This window comes from Mugil cephalus, chromosome 11 (genome assembly GCF_022458985.1).
Source record: "Mugil cephalus isolate CIBA_MC_2020 chromosome 11, CIBA_Mcephalus_1.1, whole genome shotgun sequence".
Classification (NCBI taxonomy): domain Eukaryota; kingdom Metazoa; phylum Chordata; class Actinopteri; order Mugiliformes; family Mugilidae; genus Mugil; species Mugil cephalus.
In genome coordinates this window covers 22,509,880-22,523,414 of record NC_061780.1, presented here as the reverse complement: position 1 = coordinate 22,523,414, position 13,535 = coordinate 22,509,880, and the positions used below count along the sequence as shown (strand labels likewise).

At 38.0% G+C, this 13,535-nt stretch overlaps 1 protein-coding gene across 1 annotated transcript; it reads right to left on the bottom strand.

Moving 5' to 3' along the window:
- Positions 1-5,844: 5,844 nt before the first annotated feature.
- Positions 5,845-11,384, bottom strand: ggctb (gamma-glutamylcyclotransferase b). Its single transcript, XM_047599186.1, has 4 exons — positions 11,009-11,384; positions 8,767-8,912; positions 8,514-8,646; positions 5,845-6,805 (listed from the first exon to the last, which is right to left on the bottom strand). The coding sequence occupies exons 1-4, from the start codon at positions 11,117-11,119 to the stop codon at positions 6,638-6,640; spliced, it is 558 nt and encodes a 185-aa protein (XP_047455142.1). The 5' UTR covers positions 11,120-11,384; the 3' UTR covers positions 5,845-6,637.
- Positions 11,385-13,535: the final 2,151 nt, after the last annotated feature.

The following is a 13,535-nucleotide window of genomic DNA, read 5'->3' as shown; positions in this document are numbered from 1 at the left end:
CGAGATGATAATTCAAATGAAGGCCTTATGGAGTTTATGAATCCTGTGTATGTTGAGGTTTTTTTTTTGCCTAAAAAATTACTCACTATTGTTTAGTTCGGTTTATTAGTTTCCTCATTAGCTGCAGAAAAACTGCAGTTATTCTTCCTGGGGTGCGACACAAGATATACAGTATATACAAAAAATAAAATAAAAAAAGAATAAAAAGAATATGAGGAAATGGGGAAAAGGGAATTCAAAAATACATTTAAAAATAATAACCATTATAATAAGATAAAGATAAAAACAAAAAATAACAAAAATAAGAATAATGCTACTCTCAACACTCACATAAGTTGCAGTGATTCTGATTCAATACAAAACATATTTATAAATTCAGTAACTATATCATCAAACACCATAGCTATTATAACTTAAACCAACAGTTATTTTAATTAACTAATAACCTTTTAATAATAATTAAATAGTTTTATATGTCTCTATTTATGAAATGTTTCTTTAGAAACAACTTGAATTCTTTTAGTCTTTGGATCAAAGTGCGTTCCATGCAAACAGTACATAGATCTGTTACATTACCTTTTACTATAGTTTGTCTTTATTTTTGGCTGTGAAAGATTTTCTCCAGCCGTATGTCTCGTCTGAGCTGTAGTGTTTTTTTATGTATAGAACTTGTGGAGTTTTGTATTAATTAATGAATAAAGTAATTTACTTACTAATAGTTATATATAATACTAATAGTTTCTAAATATATTTGCTTTGAGATCACAGCTGAGGACAATGTGAGCTGCTTTATTTTTTGACATGACTAGAACGTAGACCGATCAGGCATAACATTATGACCACCTTCCTGATATTGTGTAGGTCTCCCTTGTGCCTCCAAAACAGTTGTGACTCATCGGAGAGTGGACATGGACTTTCTAAAGGGCGTCCTGTGGTGTCTGGAAACAGGATGTTGTTAGTGGGGGGGCTTTTGGGTCCTATGGGTTTAGGGGAGGGGCCTCTGTTTGGTATGTAGTGAATCTGGAGGCCAGGTCAACACCTTGTGATGTTTTTCATGTTTTTTGAGTTGTTCCTGAACTGTTTTTGTGCACGCATCCTGCTGGGGAGTGGTGCTGCCATCAAGGAGAGCCGTCGCTGGTCTGGTCTAGGTTGAACTTTCTATAATTTCCAAGTAAAACCATTATGAGGAGGATCAAGGAAGGTTGTAAACAAACGAGGTTATAGAAAAGGCCCAGGCAGAAGATCTGGACTGTCTTACCGTCTATATAATGTGATGTGATGTAATGTAGCTGGTTAATCTGTCTTTCTATTCCTGGTATCATGCATTTCAGAGGCCAGAGTCAAGATTAGAGTATTATCCTTCAGTACTTATGGTTTGCACAACATATATAGGATCATTTAGGGTGAAACTCAAGCTCAACTTAATATAGTGTGTTTCTGATGACCCCTCTTATCCATGGTTAAGTTTATGGTTAACACACATGGGCTTAATAATAACCTTATTTGACAGCGCTGTAGGCCGTGGTCTGGGTGGTAGGAAGCTGATGATCCAGTGTTTAGCCCTCTGCGCTGAGCCGCTGGGGGTCATGTGATTCTGCGAGCGTGCAGCTGCAGCTGCATGGCAGAAAAGAGTCTGTTTTGCCTGTACCCCACAGACAGGACAGCTTTCTACCCCGGAGCCTCCAGAGACCTCCCGTCTCAGATCGCGTGTTTATTTGGAATTTTGTCACAACTCTGGGTGGTTGAGACGCCTCGAAAAAGAAAAAAAAACTTTCTGTAGTAAGACCATGTCTGGTCATCTGGGAAATGTTTTGTCAACAGTTGTGGAAAGACTTGACTCTTGGGGAGCCTCCTTCCCCAAACAGCTTCTCAGCGGCTTATCAGAAACTCAAGACGCTCATTTCACCCCCTGAAATGTGTCATTGTTAAAGCACCATTACAAAGTATTTTATTCCAAGGACTCATGTTTGTTATGTGTGTGCAATTTTAATTCAACAAAACAAGGTGAGACTCTGAATTTCTTTTTATGTGTTCAACTGTTATTTAGTTTGTATTTTAACATATGATGCATTAAATTTCACCTCCTTCTTAATCACAGCAGCAGGAAAGCAATCCCCCATAGTTAACAATCCACAGCCTTCCTTCTACGTGCATCATTGACGTCTTTAGCGTTAGTAAATCATGGCTCTATCTCCGAGGGATTCTGATTGTGGGTTCATGGGTTCACATGCGTCAGGACCCACTTTGCTTTCTTGAGCTATCTGATGACTTCCTGCTCTCTGTGGATAGACTTCAAAGAATACGACTATAACTGCACCAAGAGTTTAGAGAAACACATCAAATCATACATATTCTACAAAGGTTTTAGTAAAAAATAGCACCAGGTACCCAAAGTGTGCCAAATTGAGTTATTACCCCCTGATTCCCATTATATGTGCACAGAAATCATCAATTTCTACCATTGTGCACATTATAGAATCCATAAAAATGGTGACATTTCTTCCCTGTTGCTATGTTACATATGTTTGCAAAGGTCTTGAGGCTAATTTGTGTTTGTGGTACTACTCTTATCCCACTAGATGGAGGCAAAGGAATCTGATTCTGTCAGGAGAGCCACCGTGTGGTGCATAGCTGATGCAGAATTGGGTGGATGGACCACAAAAGACCACAAAAAGAAATGAAACAATTGCATTTGCTGTCAATTGCTTTCAGATTTGATGACACATTGAGGCATAAGAATGAATTCTGACGAGTCGACTGTGAACTTTGAAGCTTGCCTGCGTGTTTTCCCTGTTAGCTGAAGCTATCTGATTAGCTCCAGCTACGCAGTACTTTGTATCAATAGGAAGAATAGTTCTCTAGTTTCAAGTGACACCCAGTGGAGCAGAGTGGATTGTGTGTAATGTTATATTTTGACTATCCTCTGAATTTGTGGCTTTTTAAAAAAAAAATAAAAATAAATAAAACACGCAAATTTCATTGTTCAAATCTGCTCATTTGCAGATTAGCAAAACACCACACACTCTATTGTTTGACCGACTTACTGGCACTACTACTGGATTTATTGGATTGGGTTAAGTCCTAGAAATAGGCCTTTTTAAACTCGAAAATCAGCTTTTACAGACCAACATTTTAGCGTCCCCTTTTTTTTTAGCAACTGCTTCACGTATTGTTCATAAACGTTTTCACTCACCAGTTCAGTGTGAAGCCTCATCACTATGTCATGACTGCTGTCCTCCTTCGTGTTGTCCATGGTAATAATATAACCAGAAATATGCTTTTTGCTCCATGTTGCATGCTGAAACAATGGAACTCACGGATGAATCATGACTAATGCACAAATTGCACACATTTTCACAAATTAAAGACTTTCCTGCACATTCATTTAAGATGCTACTTTTCATTATTATCATTATTAATGCTTTTTAGTAATGCTTTTACCATCTGGTGCTGATGGGATTTTTTAAAATGTTCTATCTTTGTAAATTAATTGGGATGATAATCTAGGCAGCATAGCATAGCATAACATAGCATTAAGAAATACGGGACATCATCTCAGCTACAAGTCTTTAGGATCTGTTGTAACCTCAGAGGTTCTTGAGAGGAGAACACAGAGTGATTTAAGTTCCTCTAACAAACAAAGTCGACCAGTTGCATCCAGACATCAATGGTTCATTTTAAACCTCATACCTAAAGAGAAAATGCTTCAAAGTCACTACATTGTGTATTGTCACTGTAAAGCTCATTTTGTGTCTCACTACAGTTGATTAACACTTGTTGTAAGACAATACTGCCCCCAACAGCCGTGTGTAATCATTCACAGTTTTTACTGCAGAAGGACAAGCTTCAGTTGACACCCATTGATTAAAAAAAAAAAAAAAAAAAAAAAGACGGTAAACCACAAGAGGCATAAAACATTGACTGAATGACACCGTAAATGAGTTTTAAAAAGCCTTTTCCTCTGCAATTACAAATAAAAATAAATCATGAAGAAATTGTCCAAGAGTGACCAGGGTGTAAAAAAAAGCCAAAAAAGAAGAATTCAAAGAAGTCCTCTTTCCTTTTAAAATCAATCTTTAACAAATAATTAGACCCATTGTTATATTCTGACCATAAACCGTGAAACACAGAAGACAGTCGTTCACCAGGATGGATGTCAAGAGGTCAGCAGCAAGATAAACAAATGCATCTGTGGAAGGAAGAGCAGCGCCTGCAGGATACGTCCAGATGAAACAGTAAATATATTAGACAGAAGTGTGTGCATGTGAAATTATTTAAAAAAGGTTGGAGCTTATGACCTATACTGCAGCCAGTCACCAGGGGGAGCTCTACTGGCTTTAACTTCAGTGTTGAGGAGCTGTTCCCTGTCCATATTTATACTGTCTATGCTTTTAAAACCACACACACACACACACACACACAAACACACAAAACTGCTGTATTAGCTTCAATATTTCTCCCAAAAAATCTTGGACATCCTTAATCCATCATTACTTCTTTCTGTTTTTATCTTGTACACGTACAGGGAATTGTTTTACTTTAAGCTAACTGGTATTATAACACACATCTCAAAAAAAGAATCTTTTTGACATCTTAATATATGAGTGCAAACAAACAAGAAGAAAAAATCAATCTTATTATCTCTATCCACCAAAACTCAAGGCAACTGTCTGCAATAGAGTTTTAAGTTTTGAAGAAAACTACGTATAATTCTGCCAACTACTTATGTTGTGCTCAGATAACTTGATTTTCTTGTAAATAAGACATTGAAATGTTGAGTTCTACATACTAATATATTCAGTTGTAATTATATTTTGCTCAGTTTACTTGATTTTCTTGTAAGAACCACTAATCACCAATCTAAGGAGCATGTTTTTGGAAGTTGGGAGGAAAACGGAGGGAATCCACGCAGATGCAGGGAGAACAGAAAGACCCCAAAGTCAGACTTTGTCCAACCAGATCTTATTTTCATTTTTGTTTGAGAGAGATTTCTTTATCTAAATTAGATCTGCACAGATTGCACAGAGAAGTCTGATATTTGGCAGCTTGTTTCATTCTTCTACAGAGGTATAAAATATATTTTTCATTATTACATTCACAAGTGTTGTAAATATCACCATTTTGTCATACATAAGTAGACGTCTCTGTATTAGATTTGGTATCAAATTGAAAGGAAAAGTAGTGGTATCGCACATCCCAGATGCAGAAAGAGAGGGCAACCTGCATCAGAAAGAAAGACCCCCACTCCCCCAGCACACACACTTTGTCCCCCTCCCCTCAGGCAAGAAGAAGCTCTGGTGTGAATTGGACAAACTCATTCTGTTTTGCACAAATTTGCACAAATTCAGTTGTATATAGTTGTCATTTTAAGACTGTTAGTCTGATGTTTACTGAATGATAACCCCAGGTATGCAGGCTGTAAACATGTGGGTAAAAGGGAGGGTCTACGGTGTGTGTGTGTGTGTGTGTGTATCTGAATGCACTAAACTTTCTATATTCAATGGACTATACAACGACACATTTCCAGGATTATGAATATGGAGGCTCACGAAAGACCAGGAGGATTGTCCTCTACCACACAAACTCTGACTCCCGCAGACTCTTTTGATCACCTCTTTTATTTATCACTTTTTATGTATCATTTAATTTTTATCTATACTGTGTTTATTTAGTATCTATATACTATAGTTACTTGTTAAATTGTACTTCTTTGCATCCATTTTCAAACATGTAAGTTAAATTATCATGCTGCTTTTTTAAATTTTATTTTATTTTATTTATTTTTAAGATTGCATCAACTGTTGTTTTTTTTTTTGTATTATCATTTCTGTTTATTTGCCCATATATACACATATCATTTGCATGTTCGGAATAAATCACTAAATAAATACTTAATAATGCAGGACATGAGTGCATAATTTTATTCCATCTCATTCTTCTGTACAGTTGCGATACAGATATTAATGAATATTAATGATTGAATAATGTACTTCTTTGCTATTTATAGATTATTAGGTGTTTCCTGCACTAACATGAGTTTGACTTTCCTGCCCTAGAAGATCACGTGCCATCTTTTCTGTTCTTACCCCGTTGATGTTTCATGTTTGCTCCATCGTCCTGCCCAGACGGTTTCTCCTGATAACATGTAAATGCTGTGATGTTGACATGGAGGTTTGATTTCTCCAAACTACTAGATGTGACAGCTGTGGATGAGTGACGTGAATCTTTCAGCAGATCTCAGAACTTCTACAAAACCACCGTGAAAGGCCTCTAAGGTGATGCATGCAGCCTGTCATGAACCATGTTCTCTCCTCTCTACATAACGTCACAAGTGCTTTTCAAAGTCTTGATGTTTTCAACATTGTTCAAAAGAGTAGAAAAGAGTAAAAATAAGAACATCCTTAAATAAGTAGGCGTCTTCAAACCTTTCACTGATACAGTAAATACTGGTTTCATTTAAGTCCCGTCCAACTTTTAAAATGCATCTGATATTTTCATCCGTGTGAACTCAAGATTGACCATCGGTGCTGGATTCACTATTCATGGTACAAGTCGTCGAGCTGTGGTGAAGCTGTTCAGCAGTGTCATGAGGACTTTCCTATAGTAAAACGTGGACATGGATTCCTCCTGATGGTCGTCAGGCATCTGAGCGGAGACCAGGCCTCTCTTTGGCATTTCTTCTTCTGGCTCGTTCCAGTTCAGCCATCACCGGTAGGTAACCATCGTACGTGTTGGTCTCAATTGCTCGCAGCTTCTTCTGGTAGTCCACTGGTAAACCATTCTGCTCTGCTCCCATCACTATCACCTGCAGGCGTTAAAAACAACATACCGTTTTTTTTTTTAAACCTGCAGCAAATCCCCACGTTTCTTCCTATATTCATTTTGTTTCAATGCATCAAAAGTTAGATGAGAGTAGATCTAAAAAAATAAAGTCTGGACTATTTGTTTTTAACTAATTCAGTTATTGCACGAACATCTTTCATGACTGAAAATTGACTGAAAACTAAAATTAAACAGGGACGACCTACCTACTATATGTGTTCTATATTAAATTCGGCCTAGTGAAAATTATAAATATGCATCATTATTATCAAACTGCATTCAGTATTAACCTATTCAAATAATACACAAGATCAAATATTGATTTATTTATTTCTATTCCTCGCCATCTTTTATCCCTTTACTAAAATGTTTGATTCATGTTAACATGCATTTAAAGGCATTTAAATTTGTGGAGGTAATTAAATAAATATATATGTATATATATAAAAAAATATCTAATCAACCAAAGGTTTTGTGACCCCGCCTGCAGTACCTCTGCAGACCCCCTAGGGGTCGTGGACCCCCTGTTGAAGACCTATTGTCTACGTAACATCTGGGTTGTGAATTGTCACAAGGTGGGTGATGTTATTTACTTATAAACTACTTTTAACTTTGACATATTACAGTGGTGCACATTGTGGATTCTGCACTATATTTAAAAACGTTCATTCAAAAGTGAAAAAGTCAAAACTAATCCATAGTTTCTCCATGATGGGCTGAAATTGATTAATTATTTGTGACACTTTTAAAAGGATTGTGATCATGACTCCGGTCAAGTGAAATATTACATTTTTTACTAAATGTGAGATATGTGGAACCCAGATAACATCACCCCCCTCATCACCCCCTCATCACCTGACTACGTAATCAACACTGTCAACACACACTGTACCGTGTTATGTTTCAGCAGCGCCAGATTGTTCTTTTGCACACGTGACGCGCTTCAGATATACAACGCGCCTTTGTGGTAACACCTTTGTCTGCTACAGTGTGTCACCTTTATTGTCCCCTCTTTAATGCCAGTTCATGTCTCTGTGTGGTGTTTTTCCACTTCCTGCCTCACAAAACTAACACAAGCAATGAAAATATGGGACAGTTTGCCGCCAGTCGTTACACAATAACAGGTAAAAAAGGAATAACTTAATGTCACAGAACAACTTCTTGCATACGTCTGTGTAGTTTTAGTGGATTCATCACCATGTGCCATCACGTCTGAGCTGTAATCAATGGTTTACAGACTATTTTTAGACATATTGTAAATACCATTTGTTTTAAAACTGTTTTGTCTTTGGTTACTATGATGTAATGACTTATCCGTGAAGACACTGATGTTAAAATGCTGCTCGTCTAGGCCATATGTCTTCAGCATAACATGTTGGATTCATGTCAATGTGTATTTAAAGGCATTTAAATTTGTGGGGAAATTAAAAAAGTAATAATGTGTATATATAAAAAAATATCTAATCAACCAAAAATTTTGATACTCCCCTTGTAGTAACTCCACAGACCCCTGTTAAAGACCTATGCCTTAGATACTATTCAAAAATAATATAATAATAGTGTAAAAAAACAAAAAAATATGCACCTAATCCTCTTTAATATATGGAAATCATGACTTTCTGTAAGTTGAAGCAACATTTTCTAGAAGCAGTGAGTGCTCACACACTTGAATGCATCCAGAGCAGTCCTACCTTCATGTACTGTGGAGATGGTGGAGCGTACACACAGCTGTTCATGATATAGGTGCGACAGTTGAGCTCTTGGCCTTTAGTCTTCACCGACAGCTCCACCGGACTGTACGCGCCTAATGTCACATTTTCTTGGCTGAGTGTTCACACGAGCATTAAAAAAAAACACACGCGACAGGTTTAAGTTTCACAGGAAGAAGACGTTTTAGGGAATCCAGCAGAGTCCAGAGGAGAAAATGATGATAGAAGACTTTACCTGTCTAGAGACTCCAGGTCGGACACGTTCATCCTCCACACCACCCCCCACACCTCTTCTCCTGGACTGTGTTCGATGGTGGCCACACCACCGTGCCACCGGTCACTGGCGAGGCCTTTGTGGTTCCCAAACACTAGTCTGTAATCCTGAAAATGAACAAAGCAGGAACCTATTCAAGCATGTGTAGTTTGCACCATAACACAGAGACGATAACTTAGATCAGGGGTCTTCAACATTTATCAGGCTAACGACCCCCAAACTGATTAAGCAGGGACCCCCTACCTACTATATGTGTTCTATATTAAACTTGGCCTAGTAAAAATTATAATTTTGCTTCCATTTTGCATTCAATATTAACATTTCAAGTAATACACAGGTTCAAATATTAATTTTTTTGATTTATATTCTCCGCCTCCATTTATCTCTTTACTAAAATATGTTGGATTCATGTTAATGTGTATTTTAAGCAAAAAATATATATACAATTTGTGGGGGGAAAAGTAAAAGATATATATAAAAAATATCAACCAAATATTTTGCGACGTCCCCTTGCAGAACGTTCACGGATCCCTTGTTGAAGTCTTACGACTTAGATGTAGATAAAAAAAAATAAAATAAATAAGATACATAAAGTGCTGATGAGGTAAAGAAAAAGCAAATAAAAGAATTGGGCTTATTCAACGTACCACCTCCAGCAACAAAGAAAAATAATACAATACTCAAAAGCAAAATAAATAAATGGGTAAAATGAATATATAGTAAAGGACGCTATTATGAGTCTTGGTGTATTAGAAGGGACTTCAGTCCGGACTTAAAATTAATTAATGATGTAGATGTTTTTGCTAATATGAATTCTAAAACCACTGTAAGTAAAAGAAAACTGACTTTGTGAAAATAGGTCCGACTAATTAGCTGGAGGCAAAACAACTGAGAACTGGAGGTAAATACGAAGAGTGAGGTTCATAACTCCGAGCTAAAATATTATCGTAGACCAGCTGCCACTCTGATTGCACCGAGCTAATCATCAAAACTTAGTCTTAAATAAAGTCTTTTGTCAGTTTGGTTTCTTCTCATCCCCAAATAAACTAACTTCTGCACGTCTGCATTTCCGTTAAAGACATGATGCACACTTGTCTTCTGGCTTTGTCGCTAGCAGCTTTGATTCACACAGGACAAAACCTGTGTGTTAATTGTTGCAGCAGTACAGTAGCTAATCCTGATACAATGTGAATCGATCTTATCTTATCATCTGATCTTATCATTAAATGTTAACGAGGGGTTACAGTCGCTACTTGCCTTTCGAAAATAAAGGCGATACTTCTGAAATGCTCTTTGTACGTGTTCCCATTGAAAGGTGTTTTGCGAATGAGCTGTGATTCTAGTAAAGTCTCATCTTGTGATATTACATAATTTTCTTAGATTCTCATCACATGACTTCACTTTGAGGAAGATGGGCCTTTAATGAACTGGTCACATGACCCCCTAAAATTGTTTCCATTGCACCTTTGCAATAAATTTGTGTATGGATACGTCTGAAAAACCACCTCATGAGAGCGTAAAAGGGTTTTACTGATATTTGAGAGATGTTGTTCAAAGTGTTTGGCTTTTGCACATTTGTAGTGGTAATGGAAATGCAGCAAGTGATGACATGAATAAAAATACAGCAGAAAGTAATGCTTTGCAACAACTAAATCCATATTCTTACATACTGTGAGCTGCACACATGTATAGCCTGTAAGAAAACAGGCTCACAATCAACTCAGCAAAATCAATAGCATTTAATAGCACTGGGATGGGACAGTGTAGCCTGTGTACTGCAGCTAAAGGTCTAATAACTTTGGCAAATAGTTGATGTGCGTTCATCTGTTAGCGTTAGCAGATGTTTTTTGAGATGCATTGCACTATAGTTGTTGTACTTTAGTTGTATTTAGGTATTTATCTAGTATTCATCTTTAATTGAATATTTCCACACACTTGATGAACTGCTGCTAATTTGCTGCAATGTGCCTCTCATCTGTCTTCTAGAAAGCGTCCATGTTGTTAATGTCACGTGATCAGTGACTCGTCGACGTGATGCTTAAAGCGTGACGGCACAGCAGAGAAACTGACCAGTCAGTACAGCAACTAGTGTTGTTGTAGGCCACATAAACCGTGTTCCTGTGGATTTTTCTGCCGCCAGCTAAGCCCCAGCCACTAAAAAACATCGTCACGTTTATGTAGAGAACAGGGGTCTATACTTTACCTTGAGCCTGGCAACACAGTGCATGATGGCAGAGGGGTTCTTGAGCTGGAGCCGCTCCTTCAACAGGTTACTTCCATATGCAAAGTACAGGAAGGTGTGGTTATTCTGCATGTTGTCATTGGTTTCCCTCCAGAGGAAGATGAGAACGAGGAATATTTGTAAAAGTGAAGCAATGACGGCGCAGGAAGAGAGGTGAGCGGAGGCAGACGGAGGTTTTGGAGGAGCAGCGAGTGGAGGTGAGAGGGTTGCAGAGCGACAGAAATGAAGTTGTGGCCTTCCAGCACCCGCACGCTATTCTGATGCTAATCCCCTGTACTGCCCCTAAAGCCTATTCACACTCACAATACATAAGCCTCCTGTGCTGAGCCACAGGACGGACACACACACACACTCATTCATTCACAGGATGAACTCTCTAGTCCCTTTTCTCTCACCTAAACCGTCACAACTAAACTGAACTTGAACCCGATTCTAACTTTGACCTCGAGTCTTAACCCTCAAACGCCTCTTTGACCTCCAAAAACAACACACACACACACACACACACACACCGATTTTAAAAATGCTGTGTGACAAAAATACTATTATTACTACAGACAGAGCCACAACATTAAAACCTCTGGCAGGAGAAATAACATTGAGCATCTAGTGACACTTCAGCTTTTTGCTGGGAAACTTTTGGACCTGCATTAGCATGGATGAGACCACCCATCTAGACCAGACCAGACCCCCCCCACCCCACAGCAATGACACTCCTTGATGGCAGCAGCCATCTCCAGTAGGATGCACGCACAAAAACAGTTAACGAACCACTGAATAAAACAAAAAGAACAGCACAAGTTGTTGACCTGGCCTCCAAATTCACTAGATTCCAAACTGATCAAGTATCTGTGGGATGATCCACAGAGGAGGCCCCTCCCCTAAAAGTCATAGGACCCAAAGCCCCCCCCACTAACAACATTGTGTCACCAGACACCACAGGACACCCTCAGACGACCCACGTCCTCTCTCCGATGATTAAAAATAGTTTTGGAGGAACAAGTGAGGCCAACACAATGTTAGGAAGGTGGTCATAATGTTATGCCTGATCGGTGTGTATATATCACAGAAGAGAAAATCATGATTAGATATCGTGGTCAGGTAATCAGGCATTCATCCATAAATAATTATCTAAATGTGGTGATTAATGCAACACAGAAACTGGGGGAGGAGGATAAAGGGGAAGGAGGCAGCAAACGGAGAGATAACAGGCCCGTCTTATCTAATGTATTGATTAAATGATAACTGTAGAGTCATTGTTTTCAACATCAAATCCGCCTTTTGTGACAAAGTCTGCTCGTATAATAGATTAATGATAAACTATTTATCCTGTTCAGGGTCACGGAGCGGTTAAAAATAACAGCGCTCACCCAGGAAGAGACTTTGACATCGGACGGGAAAGAGACAGGCTCATCTACTGACATCACAATCAAACATTAACACACAAAGACGTATTTCGTACATTTCCCAGACTCGAGAATAATCTTAAATTCGCCCGGTTTATTTACAGGCAGCGTGGACGACACCTGCAGGGAACAGACTCTGAATGAAGTCTGCAACTGAACGTGAATCAGTGAACATGTTTGTCCCTTACAAAAAATAAATAAACAAATAAATAAAAAAATGCAAAAGAAATACGCAGAGTAAATAGGGACCCCCTACCTACTATATGTGTTATATATTAAACTGCTATTTATAAATATAAATTAGGATTATAATTTTGAATTCAATATGAAGCTATTTGAACCTGTGTATTATTTGAAGAATTTGAAGAAATTCAAAGAAATTTAAGTTTGTGGGGGAAAATTAAATCTATATAATAAAAAATGTGTAATCAACCAAGGATCCCCCGTGTTGAAGACCTATGATCTAAGGAAAAGGTGTCAAATTTAGCATAATAACCTACAAATAAAGATCCCTTCAAAATGTCCCCTTTTGGTTAAGTGCAAATAACTGCATGCACGTTATAAAAAATATTAACAATTAACGACAAAACTTTTTATGATCCAACAAATATTGCTGCCATCTGCAGTTTAATTCTGGTTCAAAGTCTTGTGTCATGTTCGCTACTAAAACAGTGTGAGCCCCTGGTGGACAAATTAGGAATAGCAGCTACTTTTATCTAGAAATTAACCACAAGCAGACACAAGCTTTTGCTCGGAATGCATTTTTAATTTCTCCAAGGTATTTGGGATTAGTAGGACCTAAGAAGCATCATCTGTAAATTATGCCCTCATATGTGGACACAGGGATTATTTCACTATATATAAAACTCAATCCCTAATGTCCTCAAATGAGTACTTGTGAATTTGTTAAATTTACATCTCAGACTAGAAAAGTTAATAATAACAAGTGTATCGACCCTTCACTACCACGAGATGTCAGACAAAAGTGTCTCCTTCTGAGGAGCTGCCACAAACCTAAAGCATAATGTCCCCATATGAGGACACCGGGTCTCAGGAGACTAATGTCCTCTATGCCAGATTGG